General features: G+C 39.5%; 1 protein-coding gene across 17 annotated transcripts in view; it reads left to right on the top strand.

Moving 5' to 3' along the window:
- The window catches only part of LOC100496185, a 75334-nt gene that overhangs the window by 25927 nt on the left and 23943 nt on the right, over positions 1-25464 (top strand). For 4 of the 17 annotated variants that reach the window (XM_031892141.1, XM_031892139.1, XM_031892130.1 and 1 more), the window contains 16 exons: positions 1932-1970; positions 2835-2858; positions 3409-3432; positions 4128-4151; positions 6003-6026; positions 6766-6783; positions 9300-9323; positions 9903-9926; positions 11337-11360; positions 12093-12110; positions 13205-13228; positions 17346-17369; positions 18102-18125; positions 19766-19789; positions 22148-22294; positions 24318-24368. In XM_031892141.1, the coding sequence (XP_031748001.1) occupies positions 1932-1970; positions 2835-2858; positions 3409-3432; positions 4128-4151; positions 6003-6026; positions 6766-6783; positions 9300-9323; positions 9903-9926; positions 11337-11360; positions 12093-12110; positions 13205-13228; positions 17346-17369; positions 18102-18125; positions 19766-19789; positions 22148-22294; positions 24318-24368 (537 nt within the window). The remainder of the gene's footprint in view (positions 1-1931; positions 1971-2834; positions 2859-3408; positions 3433-4127; positions 4152-6002; positions 6027-6765; positions 6784-9299; positions 9324-9902; positions 9927-11336; positions 11361-12092; positions 12111-13204; positions 13229-17345; positions 17370-18101; positions 18126-19765; positions 19790-22147; positions 22295-24317; positions 24369-25464) is intronic. The other 13 variants (XM_031892133.1, XM_031892132.1, XM_031892134.1 and 10 more) reach the window with 13 other exon arrangements.

The following is a 25464-nucleotide window of genomic DNA, read 5'->3' as shown; positions in this document are numbered from 1 at the left end:
ATGCAACTCTGTTTAATTCCCTGTTTGGGCTGCAGCAGCTGAAGTCAGTTTAGGTGGGATAAGCCCATTATCTATTTTACTTAATGATCATACTGGCTCATCTGGAGTTAATATGCTCGTTAACCATTTTCTGTAGTAATTATACTGGCACACCTGGGGTATGTTTTTTTTAAAAATAGGTGTAGTATTTAGGGATGTGTCACAAAGTACACACAACAACAAAAAATGTTGCAGTGCTGCTTACCTCAACAAATATGAAATGTTACTCTGGCTGTTTACGGTCTCATTTCCGTATAAAAAAAACCTCTCTTTGTACAACCAGGATTCCAAAAAAGTTGGGACACTAAACAAATTGTAAATAAAAACTGAACGCAATGATGTGGAGGTGCCAACTTCTAATATTTTATTCAGAATAGAACATAAATCACGGAACAAAAGTTTAAACTGAGAAAATGTACCATTTTAAGGGAAAAATATGTTGATTCAGAATTTCATGGTGTCAACAAATCCCAAAAAAGTTGGGACAAGGCCATTTTCCCCACTGTGTGGCATCTCCCCTTCTTCTTACAACACTCAACAGACGTCTGGGGACCGTGGAGACCAGTTTCTCAAGTTTAGGAATAGGAATGCTCTCCCATTCTTGTCTAATACAGGCCTCTAACTGTTCAATCGTCTTGGGCCTTCTTTGTCGCACCTTCCTCTTTATGATGCGCCAAATGTTCTCTATAGGTGAAAGATCTGGACTGCAGACTGGCCATTTCAGTACCCGGATCCTTCTCCTACGCAGCCATGATGTTGTGATTGATGCAGAATGTGGTCTGGCATTATCTTGTTGAAAAATGCAGGGTCTTCCCTGAAAGAGATGACGTCTGGATGGGAGCATATGTTGTTCTAGAACCTGAATATATTTTTCTGCATTGATGCTGCCTTTCCAGACATGCAAGCTGCCCATGCCACACGCACTCTTGCAACCCCATACCATCAGAGATGCAGGCTTCTGAACTGAGCGTTGATAACAACTTGGGTTGTCCTTGTCCTCTTTGGTCCGGATGACATGGCGTCCCATATTTCCAAAAAGAACTTCGAATCATGGCTCGTCTGACCACAGAACAGTCTTCCATTTTGCCACACTCCATTTTAAATGATCCCTGGCCCAGTGAAAACGCCTGAGCTTCTGGATCTTGCTTAGAAATGGCTTCTTCTTTGCACTGTAGACTTTCAGCTGGCAACGGCGGATGGCACGGTGGATTGTGTTCACTGACAATGGTTTCTGGAAGTATTCCTGAGCCCATTCTGTGATTTCCTTTACAGTAGCATTCCTGTTTGTGGTGCAGTGTCGTTTAAGGGCCCGGAGATCACGGGCATCCAGTATGGTTTTACGGCGTTGACTCTTACGCACAGAGATTGTTCCAGATTCTCTGAATCTTCGGATGATTTTATATACAGTTGATGATAATAGATGCAAAATCTTTGCAATTTTTCGCTGGGAAACACCTTTCTGATATTGCTCCACTATCTTTCTGCGCAACATTGTGGGAATTGGTGATCCTCTACCCATCTTGGCTTCTGAGAGACACTGCCACTCTGAGAAGCTCTTTTTATACCCAATCATGTTGCCAATTGACCTAATTAGTGTTATTTGGTCTTCCAGCTCAAATTTACTTTTTCCAGCCTCTTATTGCTACTTGTCCCAACTTTTTTGGGATTTGTTGACACCATGAAATTCTGAATCAACATATTTTTCCCTTAAAATGGTACATTTTCTCAGTTTAAACTTTTGTTCCATGATTTATGTTCTATTCTGAATAAAATATTAGAAGTTGGCACCTCCACATCATTGCGTTCAGTTTTTATTCACAATTTGTTTAGTGTCCCAACTTTTTTGGAATTTGGTTTGTAATAATATTTGCAATATCTATTCCTTCCCTTAGATATTGAAATAGAGCTCCTGTTTAATTCCCATCTATTTGGTAAGATAAAATAAGTAATCATTTTGAAAACAGTTGAAATTCCAATTTTCATTGTTTCATTGTTTACAGTCTAATTTTCAATCAAAAAAGCCTCTCTTTGTTATAATATTTGCAATATCTATTCCTTCCCTTAGATATAAAGCCCTGATACAGTCAGTTTCTTTTATACCCCATCTTGTCCTTCTCTTTTTATTTCCTCTCTTCAACTGTAACTTACCCCTTTTATATACAAAGGCAAATCTGTAACGGTTTTACCATAATACTTGTCCTTTTGTAATAGATGCCAGTACTTTTGACCACATTTTTATAGCATACACTGCTTTTTATTTTATTTGGTCACACTGGCCTGGGGGTGGAGCAATCCTTCCTTAGGCTGCAGTACAAATGAAATAAGTACAAACAGTACTGTAGGCTAGTGATGTGCGGGCCAGCTTGACACCTGTGGCTCAGGCAGGGTTGGGTTAGCTCTGCAAATCTTTAGCGCTGAATTCTGCCCTTGGCCTACCCTGCCCCATGACTTAACCCTTATATAGTCACTCCAGCCTGCCGCCTCTGGTGACATCACAGATAGGTGGGATAAGCCCGTTATCTATTTTATTAAGTGATTATACCGGCTCATCTGGGGTTAATATGATCGTTAACCATTTTCTGTAGTAATTATACTGGCACACCTGGGGAATGTTTTGTTAAAATAGGTGTAGTATTTAGGGATGTGTCACAAAGTGCACATAACAAAAAAAAAATGTAGCAGTGCTGCTTACCTCAACAAATATGAAATGTTACTTTGCCTGTTTACAGTCTCATTTTCAAATCCAAAAAGCCTCTCTTTGTAATAATATTTGTAATATCTATTCCTTCCCTTAGCTGTTGAAATGAAGAGCTTGTTCGGTAAGTCTCTCTTTTATACCCCATCTTGTCTTTTCTTTCCTCTAGCTTACCCCTTTTATATAAAAGGCAAATCTGTAATTTTTTTACCATAACAATTGCCTTTTGTAACAGATGCCAGTACTTTTTGACCATATTCTTTACTTTATACTTGTGTTGCTTGAAGATACTTGCAAAATTTAAATTTACAGCCCAAACTACTCTAGCGGCCCCCGATTTATATAGTCACTCCAGCCTGCCGCCTCTGGTAACATCACAGATAGGTGGGATAAGCCCGTTATCTATTTTATTTAATGATTATAACGGCTCATCTGGGGTTAATATGCTCGTTAACCATTTTCTGTAGTAATTATACTGGCACGTCTGGGGTATGTTTTGTAAAAATGGGTGTAGTATTTAGGGATGTGTCACAAAGGGCACATAATCAAAAACATTTAGCAGTGCTGCTTACCTCAACAAATATGAAATGTTACTTTGGCTGTTTACAGTCTCATTTCCAAATCAAAAAAGCCTCTCTTTGTAATATATTTGTAATATCTATTCCTTCCCTTAGATTTCCCAACACTGTTTGAGCTCAGTAAGTGTCTTTTATACCCCACCTTGTCTTTCTCTTTTTATTTCCTCTCTTCATCTGTAACTTACCCCTTTTATATACAAAGAAAAATCTGTAAATGTTTTACCATAAAACTTTTGTAACAGATGCCAGTACTTTTTGACCACATTCTTTACTTTATACTTGTGTTGCTTGAAGGTACTTACACACTTAAAGCGATACTGACATGTTCCTATGAAAATCCAAATGTGCCAGCATTACTAGAAAACTATATTCATAGTTTCACAGCTTGACACCTGCGGCTCAGGCAGGGTCAGTTTAGCTCAGCAAATCTTTAGCGCTGAATTCTGCCCTTGGCCTACCCCACCCCACGACTTAACCCTTATATAGTCACTCCAGCCTGCCGCCTCTTGAGACATCACATATAGGTGGGATAAGCCTGTTATTTATTTTATTTAGTGATTATACTGGCTCATCTGGGGTTAATATGCTCGTTATCCATTTTCTGTAGTAATTATACTGGCACACCTGGGGTATGTTCTGTTAAAATAGGTGTAGTATTTAGGGATGTGACACAAAGTGCGTATAACAAAAAAAAATGTTGCAGTGCTGCTTACCTCAACAAATATGAAATGTTACTTTGGCTGTTTACAGTCTCATTTCCAAATCAAAAAAGCCTCTCTTTGTAATATATTTGTAATATCTATTCCTTCCCTTAGATTTCCCAACACAGTTTGAGCTCAGTAAGTGTCTTTTATACCCCATCTTGTCTTTCTCTTTTTATTTCCTCTCTTCATCTGTAACTTACCCCTTTTATATACAAAGAAAAATCTGTAAATGTTTTACCATAATACTTGTCCTTTTGTAACAGATGCCAGTACTTTTTGACCACATTCTTTACTTTATACTTGTGTTGCTTGAAGGTACTTACACACTTAAAGCGATACTGACATGTTCCTATGAAAATCCAAATGAGCCAGCATTACTAGAAAACTATATTCATGGTTTCACAGCTTGACACCTGCAGCTCAGGCAGGGTCAGTTTAGCTCAGCAAATCTTTAGCACTGAATTCTGCCCTTGGCCTACCCCGCCCCACGACTTAACCCTGTCCCCAAACTGCTCTGGCGGCCCCCGATTTATATAGTCACTCCAGCCTGTTGCCTCTGGTGACATCACAGATAGGTGGGATAAGCCTGTTATCTATTTTATTTAGTGATTATACTGGCTCATCTGGGGTTAATATGCTCGTTAACCATTTTCTGTAGTAATTATACTGGCACGCCTGGGGTAGTTTTTTTTTAAAATAGGTGTAGAATTTAGGGATGTGTCACAAAGTGCACACAACAAAACAATTTTTTGCAGTGCTACTTACCTCAACAAATGTATAATGATGCTTTGGCTGTTTACAGTCTCTCCATATAAAAAAGCCTCTCTTTGTAATAATATTTGCAATATCTATTCCTTCCCTTAGATATAAAGCCCTGGTACAGTCAGTTTCTTTTATACCCCTTCTTGTCCTTCTCTTTTTATTTCCTCTCTTCAACTGTAACTTACCCCTTTTATATACAAAGGCAAATCTGTAACGGTTTTACCATAATACTTGTCCTTTTGTAATAGATGCCAGTACTTTTGATCACATTTTTATAGCATACACTACTTTTTATTTTATTTGGTCACACTGGCCTGGGGGGGGGGGCAATCCTTCCTAGGCTGCAGTACATATGAAATGAGTATAAACAGTACTGTAGCCTAGTGATGGGTGTTCCAGCTTTACACCTGTGGTTCAAGCAGGGTCAGGTTAGCTCAGCCCTTGGCCTACCCCACCCCATGACTTAAAGGAACAGTAACACCAAAAAATGAAAGTGTATAAAAATAATTAATATATTATGTACTATTGCCCTGCACTGGTAAAAGTTGTCTGTTTGCTTCTTAAACACTACTACAGTTTATATAAATACCCTGCTGTGTAGCCATGGGGGCAGCCATTTAAATTTAAAAAAGGAGAAAAGGCACAGGTTACTAAGCAGATAACAGATAAGTAGCATAGATTACCATTGTATTCTACACAGTTATCTGTTATCTTCTTATGTAACCTGTGCCTTTTCTCCTTTTTTCAATTTAAATGGCTGCCCCCATGCCTACACAACAGCTATTTCTATTAACTACAGTAGTCTTTCTGAAGCAAACACACAACTTTTACCAGTGCAGGTCAACAGTACATTATATTTTAATTATTTTAAAACTTTTTTATTTTTTAGTGTTACGGTTCCTTTAACCCTGTCCCCAAACTGCTCTGGGAGCCGCCGATTTATATAGTCACTCCAGCCTGCCGCCTCTGGTGACATCACAGATAGGTGGGATAAGCCCGTTAACCACTTTCTGTAGTAATTATACTGGCATGTCTGAGGTATGTTATGTTAAAATAGGTGTAGTATTTAGGGATGTTTCACAAAGTGCACATAACCCAAAAAATGTAGCAGTGCTGCTTAACCCAACAAATATGAAATGTTACTTTGGCTGTTTACAGTCTCATTTCCAAATCTAAAAGCCCTCTCTTTGTAATAATATTTGTAATATCTATTCCTTCCTTTAGGTTTACAAAGACTGTGCGAGCGCTGTAAGTGTCTTTTATACCCCTCCTTGTCTTTCTCTTTTTATTTCCTCTCTTCATCTGTAACTTACCCCTTTTATATACAAAGAAAAATCTGTAAATGTTTTACCATAATACTTGCCATTTGTAACAGATGCCAGTACTTTTTGACCACATTCTTTATTTTATACTTGTGTTGCTTGAAGGTACTTACACACTTACACACAAAGCGATACTGACATGTTCCTATGAAAATCCAAATGAGCCAGCATTACTAGAAACTATATTCATAGTTTCACAGCTTGACACCTGCGGCTCAGGCAGGGTCAGTTTAGCTCAGCAAATCTTTAGCATTGAATTCTGCCCTTGGCCTACCCCGCCCCACGACTTAACCCTGTCCCCAAACTGCTCTGGCGGCCCCCGATTTATATAGTCACTCCAGCCTGTTGCCTCTGGTGACATCACAGATAGGTGGGATAAGCCTGTTATCTATTTTATTTAGTGATTATACTGGCTCATCTGGGGTTAATATGCTCGTTAACCATTTTCTGTAGTAATTATACTGGCACGCCTGGGGTATGTTTTTTTTTTTAAAATAGGTGTAGAATTTAGGGATGTGTCACAAAGTGCACACAACAAAACAATTTTTTGCAGTGCTACTTACCTCAACAAATGTGAAATGATGCTTTGGCTGTTTACAGTCTAATTTCCAATCAAAAAAGCCTCTCTTTGTAATAATATTTGCAATATCTATTCCTTCCCTTAGATATAAAGCCCTGGTACAGTAAGTGTCTTTTATACCCCATCTTGTCCTTCTCTTTTTATTTCCTCTCTTCAACTGTAACTTACCCCTTTTATATACAAACAAATACAGATGTATGTATGTATGTTTAACTTTATTTATAAAGTGCCACAAGGGTACGCAGCGCTGTACAATCTTACAGAATACAAAATTACACACAGGGAGGACAAGTGATATAATAAATACATACAATAAATACATATATATATACAGTGGAGGAAATAATTATTTGACCCCTCACTGATTTTGTAAGTTTGTCCAATGACAAAGAAATGAAAAGTCTCAGAACAGTATCATTTCAATGGTAGGTTTATTTTAACAGTGGCAGATAGCACATCAAAAGGAAAATCGAAAAAATAACTTTAAATAAAAGATAGCAACTGATTTGCATTTCATTAAAGGAAAAATAAAGTCAAAGTCACTTGGGGGTGCCAAAATGTTAGGCACCCCCAAGTGACTTTGACCGCCTACCTTTTACCCCGGGCTGGTGCCCCTGTGAGGAAGGAACAGCACCAGCCCGGGGTAGCTGCCGGCGCTTCCTTGCTGCTGATTCGCTGCGCGCGCATGCGCAGTAGAGTGAAAAGCCGAACTTAAATGTTAAAGTCGGCTTTTCACTCTACTGCGCATGCGCCCACCGCTGGCACTCAGGAAATGGAAGCGAGGAAGACGGAAGCGCTGCGCTCCAGGTGCCCCGGGCTGGTGCTGTTTTCTCCTAACAGGGGCACCAGCCCGGGGTACGAGGTAAGCGGTTAAAGTCACTTGGGGGTGCCTAACATTTTGGCACCCCCAAGTGACTTTGACTTTCGTTTCCCTTTAAGTGAAATAAGTTTTTGAACCCCTACCAACCATTAAGAGTTCTGGCTCCCACAGAGTGGTTAGACACTTCTACTCAATTAGTCAACCTCATTAAGGACACCTGTCTTAACTAGTCACCTGTATAAAAGACACCTGTCCACAGAATCAATCAATCAAGCAGACTCCAAACTCTCCAACATGGGAAAGACCAAAGAGCTGTCCAAGGATGTCAGAGACAAAATTGTAGACCTGCACAAGGCTGGAATGGGCTACAAAACCATTAGCAAGAAGCTGGGAGAGAAGGTGACAACTGTTGGTGCGATTGTTCGAAAATGGAAGGAGCACAAAATGACCATCAATCGACCTCGCTCTGGGGCTCCACGCAAGATCTCACCTCGTGGGGTGTCAATGATTCTGAGAAAGGTGAAAAAGCATCCTAGAACTACACGGGAGGAGTTAGTTAATGACCTCAAATTAGCAGGGACCACAGTCACCAAGAAAACCATTGGAAACACATTACACCGCAATGGATTAAAATCCTGCAGGGCTCGCAAGGTCCCCCTGCTCAAGAAGGCACATGTGCAGGCCCGTCTGAAGTTTGCCAATGAACACCTGAATGATTCTGTGAGTGACTGGGAGAAGGTGCTGTAGTCTGATGAGACCAAAATAGAGCTCTTTGGCATTAACTCAACTCGCTGTGTTTGAAGGAAGAAAAATGCTGCCTATGACCCCCAAAACACTGTCCCCACCGTCAAGCATGGGGGTGGAAACATTTTGCTTTGGGGGTGTTTTTCTGCTAAGGGCACAGGACAACTTATTCGCATTAACGGGAAAATGGACGGAGCCATGTATCGTGAAATCCTGAACGACAACCTCCTTCCCTCTGCCAGGAAACTGAAAATGGGTCGTGGATGGGTGTTCCAGCACGACAATGACCCAAAACATACAGCAAAGGCAACAAAGGAGTGGCTCAAGAAGAAGCACATTAAGGTCATGGAGTGGCCTAGTCAGTCTCCGGACCTTAATCCAATAGAAAACCTATGGAGGGAGCTCAAGCTCAGAGTTGCACAGAGACAGCCTCGAAACCTTAGGGATTTAGAGATGATCTGCAAAGAGGAGTGGACCAACATTCCTCCTAAAAGCACAGCATTCATAGAAAACTATAAGCACTACATTTTTACTTGGAAATGTTCTCCAGAAGCCACCTGAGCCCAACAGTAGTTGTTAAATAAACAGTACATAAGGCAGCATGCACTCCTTTTTTTTTAATTTGGTCACACTGGCCTGAGGGTGGGGCAATACTTTCATAGCCTGGAGTACAAATGAAATGAGCATAAACAGTACTGTAGGCTAGTGATGTGCGGGCCAGCTTGACACCTGTGGCTCCCCCAAACTGCTCACTCCAGCCTGCTGCCTCTGGTTACATAACAGATAGGTGGGATTAGCCCATTGTCTATTTAATTTAGTGATTATACTGGCTTATCTGGGGTTAATATGCTCATTAACCATTTTCTGTAGTTATTATACTGAACGTCTGGGGTATGTTTTGTTATAATGTGTAGTATTTAGGGACGTGTAACATTCTTTCAGTGCTGCTTACCTCAACAAATATGAAATGTTACTTTGGCTATTTACAGTCTCATTTCCAAATCTAAAAGGCCTCTCTTTGTAATAATATTTGTAATATCTATTCCTTCCCTTAGCTGTAGGAAGACTGCAAATTTACTGTAAGTGTCTTTTATACCCCTCCTTGTCTATCTCTTTTTATTTTCTCTCTTCACCTGTAACTTACCCCTTTTATATACAAAAGAAAATCTGTAAATGTTTTACCATAATACTTGTCCTTTTGTAACATATGCCAGTACTTTTTGACCATATTCTTTACTTTATACTTGTGTTGCTTGAAGGTACTTACAAGTTTAAAGCAAAATTTAAATTTACAGCCCAAACTGCTCTGGTGGCCCCCGATTTATATAGTCACTCCAGCTTACCGCCTCTGTTAACATCACAGATAGGCGGGATAAGCCCGTTATCTATTTTATTTAGTGATTATACCGGCTCATCTGGGGATAATATGCTCATTAACCATTTTCTGTAGTAATTATACTGGTACGTCTGGGGTATGTTTTGTAAAAATGGGTATAGTATTTAGGGATGTGACACAAAGGGCACATAATCAAAAACATTCTTGCAGTGCTGCTTACCTCAACAAATATAAAATGTTACTTTGGCTGTTTACAGTCTCATTTCCAAATCAAAAAAGCCTCTCTTTGTAATATATTTGTAATATCTATTCCTTCCCTTAGATTTCCCAACACAGTTTGAGCTCAGTAAGTGTCTTTTATACCCCATCTTGTCTTTCTCTTTTCATTTCCTCTCTTCATCTGTAACTTACCCCTTTTATATACAAATAAAAATCTGTAAATGTTTTACCATAATACTTGTCCTTTTGTAACATATGCCAGTACTTTTTGACCACATTCTTTACTTTATACTTGTGTTGCTTGAAGGTACTTTTTTAAAGCGATACTGACATGTTCCTATGAAAATCCAAATGAGCCAGCATTACTAGAAAACTATATTCATGGTTTCACAGCTTGACACTTGCGGCTCAGGCAGGGTCAGTTTAGCTCAGCAAATCTTTAGCACTGAATTCTGCCCTTGGCCTACCCCGCCCCACGACTTAACCCTGTCCCCAAACTGCTCTGGCGGCCCCCGATTTATATAGTCACTCCAGCCTACCGCCTCTGGTAACATCACAGATAGGTGGGATAAGCCTGTTATCTATTTTATTTAGTGATTATACTGGCTCATCTGGGGTTAATATGCTCGTTAACCATTTTCTGTAGTAATTATACTGGCACGCCTGGGGTATGTTTTTTTTTTTAAAATAGGTGTAGAATTTAGGGATGTGTCACAAAGTGCACACAACAAAACAATTTTTTGCAGTGCTACTTACCTCAACAAATGTGAAATGATGCTTTGGCTGTTTACAGTCTCATTTCCATATAAAAAAGCCTCTCTTTGTAATAATATTTGCAATATCTATTCCTTCCCTTAGATATAAAGCCCTGGTACAGTCAGTTTCTTTTATACCCCTTCTTGTCCTTCTCTTTTTATTTCCTCTCTTCAACTGTAACTTACCCCTTTTATATACAAAGGCAAATCTGTAACGGTTTTACCATAATACTTGTCCTTTTGTAATAGATGCCAGTACTTTTGATCACATTTTTATAGCATACACTACTTTTTATTTTATTTGGTCACACTGGCCTGGGGGGGGGGCAATCCTTCCTAGGCTGCAGTACATATGAAATGAGTATAAACAGTACTGTAGGCTAGTGATGGGTGTTCCAGCTTTACACCTGTGGTTCAAGCAGGGTCAGGTTAGCTCAGCCCTTGGCCTACCCCACCCCACGTAACCCTGTCCCCAAACTGCTCTGGGAGCCCCCGATTTATATAGTCACTCCAGCCTGCCGCCTCTGGTGACATTACAGATAGGTGGGATAAGCCCATTAACCACTTTCTGTTGTAATTATACTGGCACACCTGGGGTATGTTATGTTAAAATAGGTGTAGTATTTAGGGATGTGACATAAAGTGCACATAACCCAAAAAATGTTGCAGTGCTGCTTAACCCAACAAATATGAAATGTTACTTTGGCTGTTTACAGTCTCATTTCCAAATCTAAAAGGCCTCTCTTTGTAATAATATTTGTAATATCTATTCCTTCCTTTAGGTTTACAAAGACTGTGCGAGCGCTGTAAGTGTCTTTTATACCCCTCCTTGTCTTTCTCTTTTTATTTCCTCTCTTCATCTGTAACTTACCCCTTTTATATACAAAGACAAATCTGTAAATGTTTTACCATAATACTTGCCATTTGTAACAGATGCCAGTACTTTTTGACCACATTCTTTACTTTATACTTGTGTTGCTTGAAGGTACTTACACACTTAAAGCGATACTGACATGTTCCTATGAAAATCCAAATGAGCCAGCATTACTAGAAAACTATATTCATGGTTTCACAGCTTGACACCTGCGGCTCAGGCAGGGTCAGTTTAGCTCAGCAAATCTTTAGCATTGAATTCTGCCCTTGGCCTACCCCGCCCCACGACTTAACCCTGTCCCCAAACTGCTCTGGCGGCCCCCGATTTATATAGTCACTCCTGCCTACCGCCTCTGGTAACATCACAGATAGGTGGGATAAGCCTGTTATCTATTTTATTTAGTTATTATACTGGCTCATCTGGGGTTAATATGCTCGTTAACCATTTTCTGTAGTAATTATACTGGCACGCCTGGGGTATGTTTTTTTTTAAAATAGGTGTAGAATTTAGGGATGTGTCACAAAGTGCACACAACAAAACAATTTTTTGCAGTGCTACTTACCTCAACAAATGTGAAATGATGCTTTGGCTGTTTACAGTCTCATTTCCATATAAAAAAGCCTCTCTTTGTAATAATATTTGCAATATCTATTCCTTCCCTTAGATATAAAGCCCTGGTACAGTCAGTTTCTTTTATACCCCTTCTTGTCCTTCTCTTTTTATTTCCTCTCTTCAACTGTAACTTACCCCTTTTATATACAAAGGCAAATCTGTAACGGTTTTACCATAATACTTGTCCTTTTGTAATAGATGCCAGTACTTTTGATCACATTTTTATAGCATACACTACTTTTTATTTTATTTGGTCACACTGGCCTGGGGGGGGGGGCAATCCTTCCTAGGCTGCAGTACATATGAAATGAGTATAAACAGTACTGTAGCCTAGTGATGGGTGTTCCAGCTTTACACCTGTGGTTCAAGCAGGGTCAGGTTAGCTCAGCCCTTGGCCTACCCCACCCCACGACTTAAAGGAACAGTAACACCAAAAAATGAAAGTGTATAAAAATAATTAATATATTATGTACTATTGCCCTGCACTGGTAAAAGTTGTCTGTTTGCTTCTTAAACACTACTGCGGTTTATATAAATACCCTGCTGTGTAGCCATGGGGGCAGCCATTTAAATTTAAAAAAGGAGAAAAGGCACAGGTTACTAAGCAGATAACAGATAAGTAGCATAGATTACCATTGTATTCTACACAGTTATCTGTTATCTTCTTATGTAACCTGTGCCTTTTCTCCTTTTTTCAATTTAAATGGCTGCCCCCATGCCTACACAAAAGCTATTTCTATTAACTACAGTAGTCTTTCTGAAGCAAACACACAACTTTTACCAGTGCAGGACAACAGTACATTATATTTTAATTATTTTAAAACATTTTTATATTTTAGTGTTACTGTTCCTTTAACCCTGTCCCCAAACTGCTCTGGGAGCCCCCGATTTATATAGTCACTCCAGCCTGCCGCCTCTGGTGACATCACAGATAGCCCATTAACCACTTTCTGTAGTAATTATACTGGCATGTCTGGGGTATGTTATGTTAAAATAGGTGTAGTATTTAGGGATGTGACACAAAGTGCACATAACCCAAAAAATGTTGCAGTGCTGCTTAACCCAACAAATATGAAATGTTACTTTGGCTGTTTACAGTCTCATTTCCAAATCTAAAAGCCCTCTCTTTGTAATAATATTTGTAATATCTATTCCTTCCTTTAGGTTTACAAAGACTGTACGAGCGCTGTAAGTGTCTTTTATACCCCTCCTTGTCTTTCTCTTTTTATTTCCTCTCTTCATCTGTAACTTACCCCTTTTATATACAAAGAAAAATCTGTAAATGTTTTACCATAATACTTGCCATTTGTAACAGATGCCAGTACTTTTTGACCACATTCTTTACTTTATACTTGTGTTGCTTGAAGGTACTTACAAATTTAAAGCGATACTGATATGTTCCTATGAAAATCCAAATGAGCCAGCATTACTAGAAAACTATATTCATAGTTTCACAGCTTGACACCTGCGGCTCAGGCAGGGTCAGTTTAGCTCAGCAAATCTTTAGCATTGAATTCTGCCCTTGGCCTACCCCGCCCCACGACTTAACCCTGTCCCCAAACTGCTCTGGGAGCCCCCGATTTATATAGTCACTCCTTCCTACCGCCCCTGGTAACATCACAGATAGGTGGGATAAGCCCATTATCTATTTTATTTAGTGATTATACTGGCTCATCTGGTGTTAATATGCTCGTTAACCATTTTCTGTAGTAATTATACTGGCACACCTGGGGTATGTTCTGTTAAAAATAGGTGTACTATTTAGGGATGTGACACAAAGTGCACACAAAAAATAAATTTAGCAGTGCTACTTACCTCAACAAATATGAAATGTTACTTTGGCTGTTTACAGTCTCATTTCCAAATCAAAAAAGCCTCTCTTTGTAATAATATTTGTAATATCTATTCCTTCCCTTAGATATTGAAATAGAGCTCCTGTTTAATTCCCATCTATTTGATAAGATTTTGAAAACAGTTGAAATTCCTATTTTCATTCAGTCTGTTTGGCTGTTTACAGTCTAATTTCCAATCAAAAAAGCCTCTCTTTGTAATAATATTTGCAATATCTATTCCTTCCCTTAGATATAAAGCCCTGGTACAGTCAGTTTCTTTTATACCCCATCTTGTCCTTCTCTTTTTATTTCCTCTCTTCAACTGTAACTTACCCCTTTTATATACAAACAAAGGAAAATCTGTATGTATGTATAACTTTATTTATAAAGTGCCACAAGGGTACGCAGCGCTGTACAATCTTACAGAATACAAAATTACACACAGGGAGGACAAGTGATATAATAAATACATACAATAAATACATATATTTTTATATATATATATATATATATATATATATATATATATATATATATATATATATACAGTGGAGGAAATACTTATTTGACCCCTCACTGATTTTGTAAGTTTGTCCAATGACAAAGAAATGAAAAGTCTCAGAACAGTATCATTTCAATGGTAGGTTTATTTTAACAGTGGCAGATAGCACATCAAAAGGAAAATCGAAAAAATAACTTTAAATAAAAGATAGCAACTGATTTGCATTTCATTGAGTGAAATAAGTTTTTGAACCCCTACCAACCATTAAGAGTTCTGGCTCCCACAGAGTGGTTAGACAATTCTACTCAATTAGTCAACCTCATTAAGGACACCTGTCTTAACTAGTCACCTGTATAAAAGACACCTGTCCACAGAATCAATCAATCAAGCAGACTCCAAACTCTCCAACATGGGAAAGACCAAAGAGCTGTCCAAGGATGTCAGAGACAAAATTGTAGACCTGCACAAGGCTGGAATGGGCTACAAAACCATTAGCAAGAAGCTGGGAGAGAAGGTGACAACTGTTGGTGCGATTGTTCGAAAATGGAAGGAGCACAAAATGACCATCAATCGACCTCGCTCTGGGGCTCCACGCAAGATCTCACCTCGTGGGGTGTCAATGATTCTGAGAAAGGTGAAAAAGCATCCTAGAACTACACGGGAGGAGTTAGTTAATGACCTCAAATTAGCAGGGACCACAGTCACCAAGAAAACCATTGGAAACACATTACACCGCAATGGATTAAAATCCTGCAGGGCTCGCAAGGTCCCCCTGCTCAAGAAGGCACATGTGCAGGCCCGTCTGAAGTTTGCCAATGAACACCTGAATGATTCTGTGAGTGACTGGGAGAAGGTGCTGTGGTCTGATGAGACCAAAATAGAGCTCTTTGGCATTATCTCAACTCGCTGTGTTTGGAGGAAGAAAAATGCTGCCTATGACCCCCAAAACACCGTCCCCACCGTCAAGCATGGGGGTGGAAACATTTTGCTTTGGGGGTGTTTTTCTGCTAAGGGCACAGGACAACTTATTCGCATTAACGGGAAAATGGATGGAGCCATGTATCGTGAAATCCTGAACGACAACCTCCTTCCCTCTGCCAGGAAACTGAAAATGGGTCGTGGATGGGTGTTCCAGCACGACAATGACCCAAAACATACAGCAAAGGCAACAAAGGAGTGGCTCAAGAAGAAGCACATTAAGGTCATGGAGTGGCCTAGTCAGTCTCCGTACCTTAATCCAATAGAAAACCTATGGAGGGAGCTCAAGCTCAGAGTTGCACAGAGACAGCCTCGAAACCTTAGGGATTTAGAGATGATCTGCAAAGAGGAGTGGGACCAACATTCCTCCTAAAATGTGCGCAAACTTGGTCATCAATTACAAGAAACTTTTGACCTCTGTGCTTGCAAACAAGGGTTTTTCCACTAAGTATTAAGTCTTTTTTTGTTAGAGGGTTCAAAAACTTATTTCACTCAATGAAATGCAAATCAGTTGCTATCTTTTATTTAAAGTTATTTTTTCGATTTTCCTTTTGATGTGCTATCTGCCACTGTTAAAATAAACCTACCATTGAAATGATACTGTTCTGAGACTTTTCATTTCTTTGTCATTGGACAAACTTACAAAATCAGTGAGGGGTCAAATAATTATTTCCTCCACTGTATATAAGTGCCATGTGGTATGAGACACAGTAGGAAGGAGGTCCCTGCCCCGTAGAGCTTACAATCTGAGTGGTTGGGTAACATACAGGCACAAACTGGAAGGTAAGAGTGCATCAGGTATGGGCATTTGCCCTTAAGCTCAGGACTGGGCAAAATAGTATCTTAGTGCTCCGAAGGTAACAGCTGAGTTTTTTCTTAAAGAGAGTGGGTGAGTTTTCCCTACGGAGGGATTCAGGGATAGAGTTCCAGAGGGAAGGAGCAGCGAGATAGAAAGGTTTAAGATGGAGGGATTCAGGGATAGAGTTCCAGAGGGAAGGAGCAGCAAGATAGAAAGGTTTAAGATGGAGGGATTCAGGGATAGAGTTCCAGAGGGAAGGAGCAGCGAGATAGAAAGGGTTAAGCCGAGAGAGCGCAGTGGGTGTGGATGGTGTAAAAAGACGGAGGCTCTGAGAGGAGCGGAGGAGATGACCAGGAACATGCAGGGAGACCAGTGAAGAAATGTAGTGAGGAGCAGAGGAGTGAAGGGCTTTGAATGTCGGTAGAGGGATTTTGTAAGCTATCCTTTGGCAGGCAGCCATGCTAGTGAGCTTAAACGAGGCTGAGCAGGATCCCTTTTAGGAGAGAGCAGGAGGATCCTGGCAGCAGAGTTTAAAATTGATTGCAGGGGAGAGAGGTGGGAGTCCGGGAGGATGGTTAGTAAAACCTGTAAAGGTTTTACCATAATATTTGTCCTTTTGTAATAGATGCCAGTACTTTTGACCACATTTTTGTAGCATACACTACTTTTTATTTTATTTGGTCACACTGGCCTGGGGGCGGAGCAATCCTTCATAGGCTGCAGTACAAATGAAATGAGTACAAACAGTACTGTAGGCTAGTGATGTGCGGGCCAGCTTGACACCTGCGGCTCAGGCAGGGTCAGTTTAGCTTGGAAAATCTTTAGCACTGAATTCTGCCCTTGGCCTACCCTTCCCCATGACTTAACCCTGTCCCCAAACTGCTCACTCCAGCCTGCCGCCTCTGGTGACATCACAGATAGGTGATTTAGTGATTATACCGGCTCATCTGGGGTTAATATGGTCGTTAACCATTTTCTGTAGTAATTATACTGGCACACCTGGGGTATGTTCTGTTAAAATAGGTGTAGTACTTAGGGATGTGACACAAAGTGCGCATAACAAAAAAAAATGTAGCAGTGCTGCTTAACCCAACAAATATGAAATGTTACTTTGGCTGTTTACAGTCTCATTTCCGTATAAAAAAAAAAGCCTCTCTTTGTAATAATATTTGTAATATCTATTCCTTCCCTTAGATTTCCGAACACTGTATGAGCACTGTAAGTGTCTTTTATACCCCATCTTGTCTTTCTCTTTTTATTTCCTCTCTTCATCTGTAACTTACCCCTTTTATATACAAAGAAAAATCTGTAAATGTTTTACCATAATACTTGTCCTTTTGTAACAGATGCCAGTACTTTTTGACCACATTCTTTACTTTATACTTGTGTTGCTTGAAGGTACTTACACACTTAAAGCGATACTGACATGTTCCTATGAAAATCCAAATGAGCCAGCATTACTAGAAAACTATATTCATAGTTTCACAGCTTGACACCTGCGGCTCAGGCAGGGTCAGTTTAGCTCAGCAAATCTTTAGCACTGAATTCTGCCCTTGGCCTACCCCGCCCCACGACTTAACCCTGTCCCCAAACTGCTCTGGCGGCCCCCGATTTTTATAGTCACTCCTGCCTACCGCCTCTGGTAACATCACAGATAGGTGGGATAAGCCCGTTATCTATTTTATTTAGTGATTATACCGGGTCATCTGGGGTTAATATGCTCATTAACCATTTTCTGTAGTAATTATACTGGCACGTCTGGGGTATGTTTTGTAAAAATGGGTGTAGTATTTAGGGATGTGTCACAAAGGGCACATAATCAAAAACATTCTTGCAGTGCTGCTTACCTCAACAAATATAAAATGTTACTTTTGCTGTTTACAGTCTCATATCCAAATCAAAAAAGCCTCTCTTTTTAATAATATTTGTAATATCTATTCCTTCCCTTAGATTTCCCAACACTTTTTAAGTCCAGTAAGTGTCTTTTATACCCCATCTTGTCTTTCTCTTTTTATTTCCTCTCTTCATCTGTAACTTACCCCTTTTATATACAAAGAAAAATCTGTAAATGTTTTACCATAATACTTGTCCTTTTGTAACAGATGCCAGTACTTTTTGACCACATTCTTTACTTTATACTTGTGTTGCTTGAAGGTACTTACACACTTAAAGCGATACTGACATGTTCCTATGAAAATCCAAATAAGCCAGCATTACTAGAAAACTATATTCATAGTTTCACAGCTTGACACCTGCGGCTCAGGCAGGGTCGGATAAGCTCAGCAAATCTTTAGCACTGAATTCTGCCCTTGGCCTACCCCGCCCCACGACTTAACCCTGTCCCCAAACTGCTCTGGGAGCCCCCGATTTATATAGTCACTCCAGCCTGCCGCCTCTGGTAACATCACAGATAGGTGGGATAAGCCTGTTATCTATTTTATTTAATGATTATACTGGCTCATCTGGGGTTAATATGCTCGTTAACCATTTTCTGTAGTAATTATACTGGCACGCCTGGGGTAGTTTTTTTTTTTTAAATAGGTGTAGTATTTAGGGATGTGTCACAAAGTGCACACAACAAAAATGTTTTTTGCAGTGCTACTTACCTCAACAAGTGTGAAATGTTACTTTGGCTGTTTACAGTCTCCTTTCTATATAAAAAAGCCTCTCTTTGTAATAATATTTGCAATATCTATTCCTTCCCTTAAATATTGAAATAGAGCTCCTGTTTAATTCCCATCTATTCAATAAGATAAAATAAGTAATCATTTCGAAAACTGTTGAAATTCCTATTTTCATTCAGTCTCTTTGGCTGTTTTCAGTCTAATTTCCAATCAAAAAAGCCTCTCTTTGTAATAATATTTGCAATATCTATTCCTTCCCTTAGATATAAAGCCCTGGTACAGTCAGTTTCTTTTATACCCCTTCTTGTCCTTCTCTTTTTATTTCCTCTCTTCAACTGTAACTTACCCCTTTTATATACAAAGGCAAATCTGTAATGGTTTTACCATAATACTTGTCCTTTTGTAATAGATGCCAGTACTTTTGATCACATTTTTATTAGCATACACTACTTTTTATTTTATTTGGTCACACTGGCCTGGGGGGGGGATCCTTCCTAGGCTGCAGTACATATGAAATAAGTACAAACAGTACTGTAGCCTAGTGATGTGCGGGCCAGCTTGACACCTGCGGCTCAGGCAGGGTCAGTTTAGCTCAGCAAATCTTTAGCGCTGAATTCTGCCCTTGGCCTACCCCGCCCCACGATTTAACCCTTATATCGTCACTCCAGCCTGCCACCTCTTGTGACATCACAGGTAGGTGGGATAAGCCCGTTATTTATTTTATTTAGTGATTTTACTGGCTCATCTGGGGTCAATATGCTTGTTAACCATTTTTTGTAGTGATTATACTGGCATGTCTGGGGTATGTTTTGTTAAAATAGGTGTAGTATTTAGGGATGTGTCACAAAGTGCACATAACCAAAAAAAATGTTGCAGTGCTGCTTACCTCAACAAATATGAAATGTTACTTTGGCTATTTACAGTCTCATTTCCAAATCCAAAAATCCTCTCTTTTTAATAATATTTGTAAATATCTATTCCTTCCCTTAGGATTACAAAGACAGGACGAGCGCTGTAAGTGTCTTTTATACCCCATCTTGTCTTTCTCTTTTTATTTCCTCTCTTCATCTGTAACTTACCCCTTTTATATACAAACAAAGGAAAATCTTTAAAGGTTTTACCATAATACTTGTCCATTTGTAACAGATGCCAGTACTTTTTGACCACATTCTTTGCTTTATACTTGTGTTGCTTGAAGGTACTTACAAATTTAAAGCGATACTGACATGTTCCTATGAAAATCCAAACGAGCCAGCATTACTAGAAAACTTTATGCACTACGTTGTTCCTAAGAAGTGTTTTCCCAAAGCCACCACAGCCCAGCAGTAAATGTGAAATAATCAGTACATAAGGCAGCATACACTCGTTTTTTTTTCTAATTTGTAATAGGTGTTGTATTTAGGGATGTGTCACCAAGTGCACATACATTATATGCACAATCCATCTCGCCACCATGTTAAAAATACGCAGCGTATTGCAGCAAAGTGTATTTCCAAACTTGTGGAGTTCAATAGTATGTCGTTTCCTTGACGTGTAGGCGCTTCTGCTAAAAAAACTCAAACATGGGGCAGATGTCAGCTTTAAAGCGCCCCATGGGAATTGCTATTGTGTGTATTCAATTATAATCAAAACTGCTCTGGTGGCCGCCGAGTTATATATATATATATAGTCACTCCAGCCTGTTGCCTCTGGTGACATCACAGATAGGTGGGATAAGGCTGATGCCACATGTGGCGTTTTTACACTGCGTATTTTCTAATTCTCTCGTCGGCTGAAAAACGCATGATATCATCATCCATAGAAGTAACTTGAAAAGACTCGAAGCAAACCACACAAAGCGTAAATACGCTAGAAAACGCCTTACCACAGATTTTTGAAGCGTTTGCCGAAATACGCCAGTAATTGCACAGCAAGCTATTCCTATGTATACACAAAGGCAACTGCCAGACCTAGTGGAAATATGCAGCGTTTTTTACTATTTCGCACTATTAGCACCATGGAAACGGGATTTGCTACGTCACCAGTACTTGGCTGAAAAACGCCATAGTCAGGGGCTGTGTGGCTTGTGCTGCGTTTTTAGGCTGAGAAAATACACAGCGTAAAAACGCCACGTGTGGCATCAGCCTAAGCCAGTTATCTATTTAGTGATTATACTGGCTCGTCTGGGGTTAATATGCTCGTTAACCATTTTCTTTTATGTGTTCACAAAGTGCAGTGCTGCTTACCTCAACAAATATGAAATGTTACTTTGGGCAGGACTTAGGGTGAGGTCACACAAGGCATTAAATACGCTAATAAAACCACACACAGCTGATTATATACGTTTCTCAGCCTGCAGTCTTCTTTTCCCAACATGTGTTTCAGATTTTTCTTATTCACCATAATTCCGCTATGCACGTGTTTGTAATGGTGCAAATGTGTCCCGTAATTTGTAAAGCGCCATTTCCCTTTCCTTTGTTGTTCCACATGCTCTGTACAATCTCTGTATCAAAAAAAGCCTTGGAGGAAGACATCTCAGAACAATTTTAGTAAACCTTTGCTAAAAACAAGCCAAGTGAAAAAGAAATTTAAATGCAAAATGTAGCTGGACTGATCATTAATACGTAACATAAAAACATCACTAGCATGCAACAGTGCAAGTTCGTATATGCACAATCCATCTCGCAAGAGTTTGGCCACCATATTGAATATACGCAGCATATTGCAGCAAAGTGTATTTCCAAACTTGTGGAGTTCAATAGTCGTTTCCTTGACGTGTAGTTGCTTCTGCTAAAATACGCAAACGTGGCGGATGTCAGCGCCCCGTGGGAATTTCTATTTTGTGCATTCCATTATAATCAATAGGGCTTCATTTTGTGCGTATTTACGCTCGAATCCACATTTTTAAAAACGCCAATTGTGACCTCACCCTTAGACAAAAAGACATAAATGAAATTGATTTTAGCAGAGAAAAGAGGCCGGTAGCAAGATTAAAGGTTATGAGAGAGAAGGCTGTTTCTGTGCAAATTTCACATTTCAGAAAAAAGAGACAGAGAATAGAGACAGAAAAAACAGCACTGGGTGCAGATGTGCAACCCACCTACCTACCAGCTTTTCCCTCCCCATCAAGAACAGACTCTGTGGTTCAGATTCCTGCTACTTACTTTGGTGCTGACTGTTTAGTTTGACAGATTGTTCCATGATAATTAACGTTTGCAGAGTTTTGTCTGCCTTCCTGACCTCTCTGGATGTTCCCATCCAGCACAATTGCAGATGTCTGTGAGGCACACTGAGTGATTCAGGGGCAGGTTAATGATTTAAACAGGTCATGTATTCTGTGTATAATAACCTAAAAATAATTTCACCACCTTTCATTATCCTCTCCAATTCCAGGTTCATTCAGTACTTACTATAGAATTTACAGGGCCCTGTCTGAGAGACACCCTCTGAGTGACAGTAACAAGACTTACACAGGGTGGGGAGTCACCTTCACTTATACTGGCAGGGATCACATTGCAAACTATTTCAACTCAAGCAAAGGTAAGGGGCAGTATGAAATATATATATATGTTATATATAGTTTTAAGAAAAATTTAGCAAAAGGAATATTCTGTAAATATTCAGAATTTATCTATGAAATGACTTGTAAAATGCTGTGCAGTGGGTAAGTTGGCAGCACTCTGGGTGCTTGATCTTTGATGTTGAGTTAATCTAGAGGAACAAGGATGCATTGTAGTGTAGTGTACAAAAGGGAGGAGTGTGGCGCTAAAGGACTTATATAAAACTGGTCCAGGAGTCTGTTCCAAACTAGGGTATAGGGCTTTAGTTCTGAGAAATGGAAAACAGGTATTTTTTTTAATGGTTTTTTTTTTAGGTATTATTGCTGCTTGTTAATTCTTCCTTCTCCTTACCTTTTAATGTTGCATTAGCAGAGATATAAAGAGAAATGGTAGGCAAAGAAGAGGTAAAAGTTGGCTCCTTGCAGGGCACTGTGACATAATTGCAATTTCCCAAGCACTCCTTCAGTGTTTCTTGGATGGTACAGTTTTTTGAATGGTGTCTGGCCAAACGCTGTAAATATAACAATAGTCTTTGTTATGCCTTTATTATATTGTGTGAGAAAATATATTCTCATTGTGTGCATAGGAGCTTTTTCTTCAAATGGAAGCTACATTACCCTGGTGATGATACAGAGGAAGATGGGAGAGAGAATTGTAGCAGTATTAGTCTGGGGCTTCGTGACAAGTGCAGCTTTAAATACCCTGGAATTGCTGTGCGCCCAGATAGGCGAATGTCATCCATTACAGTTTCCTATGGAAAACCGCAGGCAGCTTTTACGGAATAACATGCAATAGGCATTCAGCAATCACTGTTAATATCTGTAGAATAATCAGTATGGCTTTATATTTTAATGCATGGACTTTGGTACCTTAAGGTACTGATAAAGGGTTATTTTTCAGGTGAAATTGCTACAAAGTGGGGTTTGCGACCAACTCATCAAAAGGAAGAAAAATTTAAGTTTTCTTAGTTATGTAATGTTTTCTGTAAAATCAGAGGATCTTATACGCAAAATAAAGGATTGCATTCATTTCAAAGCTGACCGTAATTTGGCCTCCTGCTGTAACTTGATTTGGCAATAAAAATGCATTTCAGTCCAGGAACTTTTAGAGCCACAGCTTCACACTTTAAAAATGTAGTTCAGGTTCTGTTTAGTATCCAGAGGAGCTACAGCTATAGGTTCTTTTATCCAGAAGCCCGGTATCCAAAAATCCCTAAATTATGGAAAGGCTGTCTCCCATAGACTTCATTTTAAGCAAATAAAAAATGATTTACCCTTTCTCTGTAATAATAAATCGGTACCTTGCACTTGATGGGAGCTAAGCAGCATTAATCTATATTGGTGGCAAAATAATCCTGTTGGGTTTATTTCATTAGATTGTAGCAAACCTCATGTATGGTGATCCAAATTACAGAAAAACCCTTGGCTCCAAGTATTCTGGATAATAGGTCCCATATCTGTACCCCAAAAGGACATATTTCTTTAAGCATAATAAACTAGAAAGGACTCATTACATCAGACACAATAGTATTATACCAGACAGGCTGTTGATGCAAATAATGCAGTAATAAATAAAAAGTGCAAACAATCCAGCCCAAAAAGGATTTTTGTTTTTCCTTGCACCCACTCTACTTGCACACTAGTCTCCAGGCACTGGGGGCGGCAGATGGAACTGCATTCTGTGGATCCTGTCTTCAGTCTAATTCACATTATTGTGTTTTTGTACAAAATCTACCCAGTGTGTACACTGGCAGGCAGGTGTTTTACCCGTCCATGCATACTACAGATGGGATTGTCTTGTAGCAAGACAAACACACAACCTGATTACAAAGCCCCCTACTGACATCTTTGATTAAAGGGCTTCTCTGTCTCTTGGGAAAAAATGTGCTTAGGTTAACCCCTTTCGTGCTAGAGCATCCCTCTGGCCAGATATTAAGTATAGGATTATTTTTTCTAAGCATGGGCTATAATTTGAATTGATGTTTGGATTTATTATTTTTTCAGGGGACAAAAAAATTGCAGATCTGCTGTCTACTGATCCAAAGGGAGAAAAGAGTAAGTTTGGATCTACTATTTGCACACCATTTGCAGCAACAAAACCTGGGTGCTAGTACAAAAAAATGCACTGGAACAAGGACAGCACTCCTAGGATTTAAAGAATTGTGAGCAAAATGTAAATGCACACACAGAAACCGAAACATTTTCACTCCAGATGAAGGTTTCTGTGTGAGACCGAAACATTGAGTAATAAACCTTTCTATTTTTGCATTTACATTTTGCTCACAATTCTTTAAATCCTAGGAGTGCTGTACTTGTTCCAGTATATATATTTATATATATATATATATATATATATAGTGAATAAAGTACCCCCTATTCTAAAATATATAGATATTATTAGTCACCAAGGAGTTCAATGCCCATATAAAGGGACGAAGCTGAATGCCAGGTGCTTGGAACTCAGAGGTGACTTCTAATATCCTCATATTTTACAACAGGGGGTACTTTAACTAGCGTGTTATGAGGATGTAGTACTTTAGAATAAATGATTTAAACTGTAACTTGTCATTTTCTGATGTTGTTCTGATGAATTAATAAGCAGAAGCTGTGCTTTTCTGTATCACCTTGGGAGAGTAATTTAGCCAATCACCAAGAAGAGGCGGGGTTGTGACTCCAGCAGACAGCTTTTCTGTTGGTATTGTGTCAAGGGGACAAAGATGATCTCTGAAGGAAATCCATTTTAAGGCCTGCAGGCTAACTAATACATATATTTATAATTATGTAGGGACTCATAGGGTTAATATGCCCCTATGGCTTTAAACCCTACCATTTCCTTCATTATGCTGTTACTGGACTGAGGCCCATGTATCTAGTGTTCCGTTAGCACAGGGGTCCCCAACCTTTCTTACCCGTGAGCCACAGTCGAATGTAAAAAGACTTGGAGAGCAACACAAGCACCATAAAAGTTCATGGAGGAGCCAAATAAGGGCTAAAATTGGCTATTAGGCAGCCTCTATGCACCCTATCAGCTTACAGGGGGCTTTTATTGGGTGTAAATCTTGTTTTTATTCAACCAAAACTTGCCCCCAAGTCAGGAATTCAAAAATAACTCCCTGGTTTGAGGCCACTGAGAGCAACACCCATGGGGTTG

This window comes from Xenopus tropicalis, chromosome 8 (assembly GCF_000004195.4).
Source record: "Xenopus tropicalis strain Nigerian chromosome 8, UCB_Xtro_10.0, whole genome shotgun sequence".
In the NCBI taxonomy this organism is placed as follows: domain Eukaryota; kingdom Metazoa; phylum Chordata; class Amphibia; order Anura; family Pipidae; genus Xenopus; species Xenopus tropicalis.
This window is presented reverse-complemented; position numbering and strand designations above follow the sequence as displayed.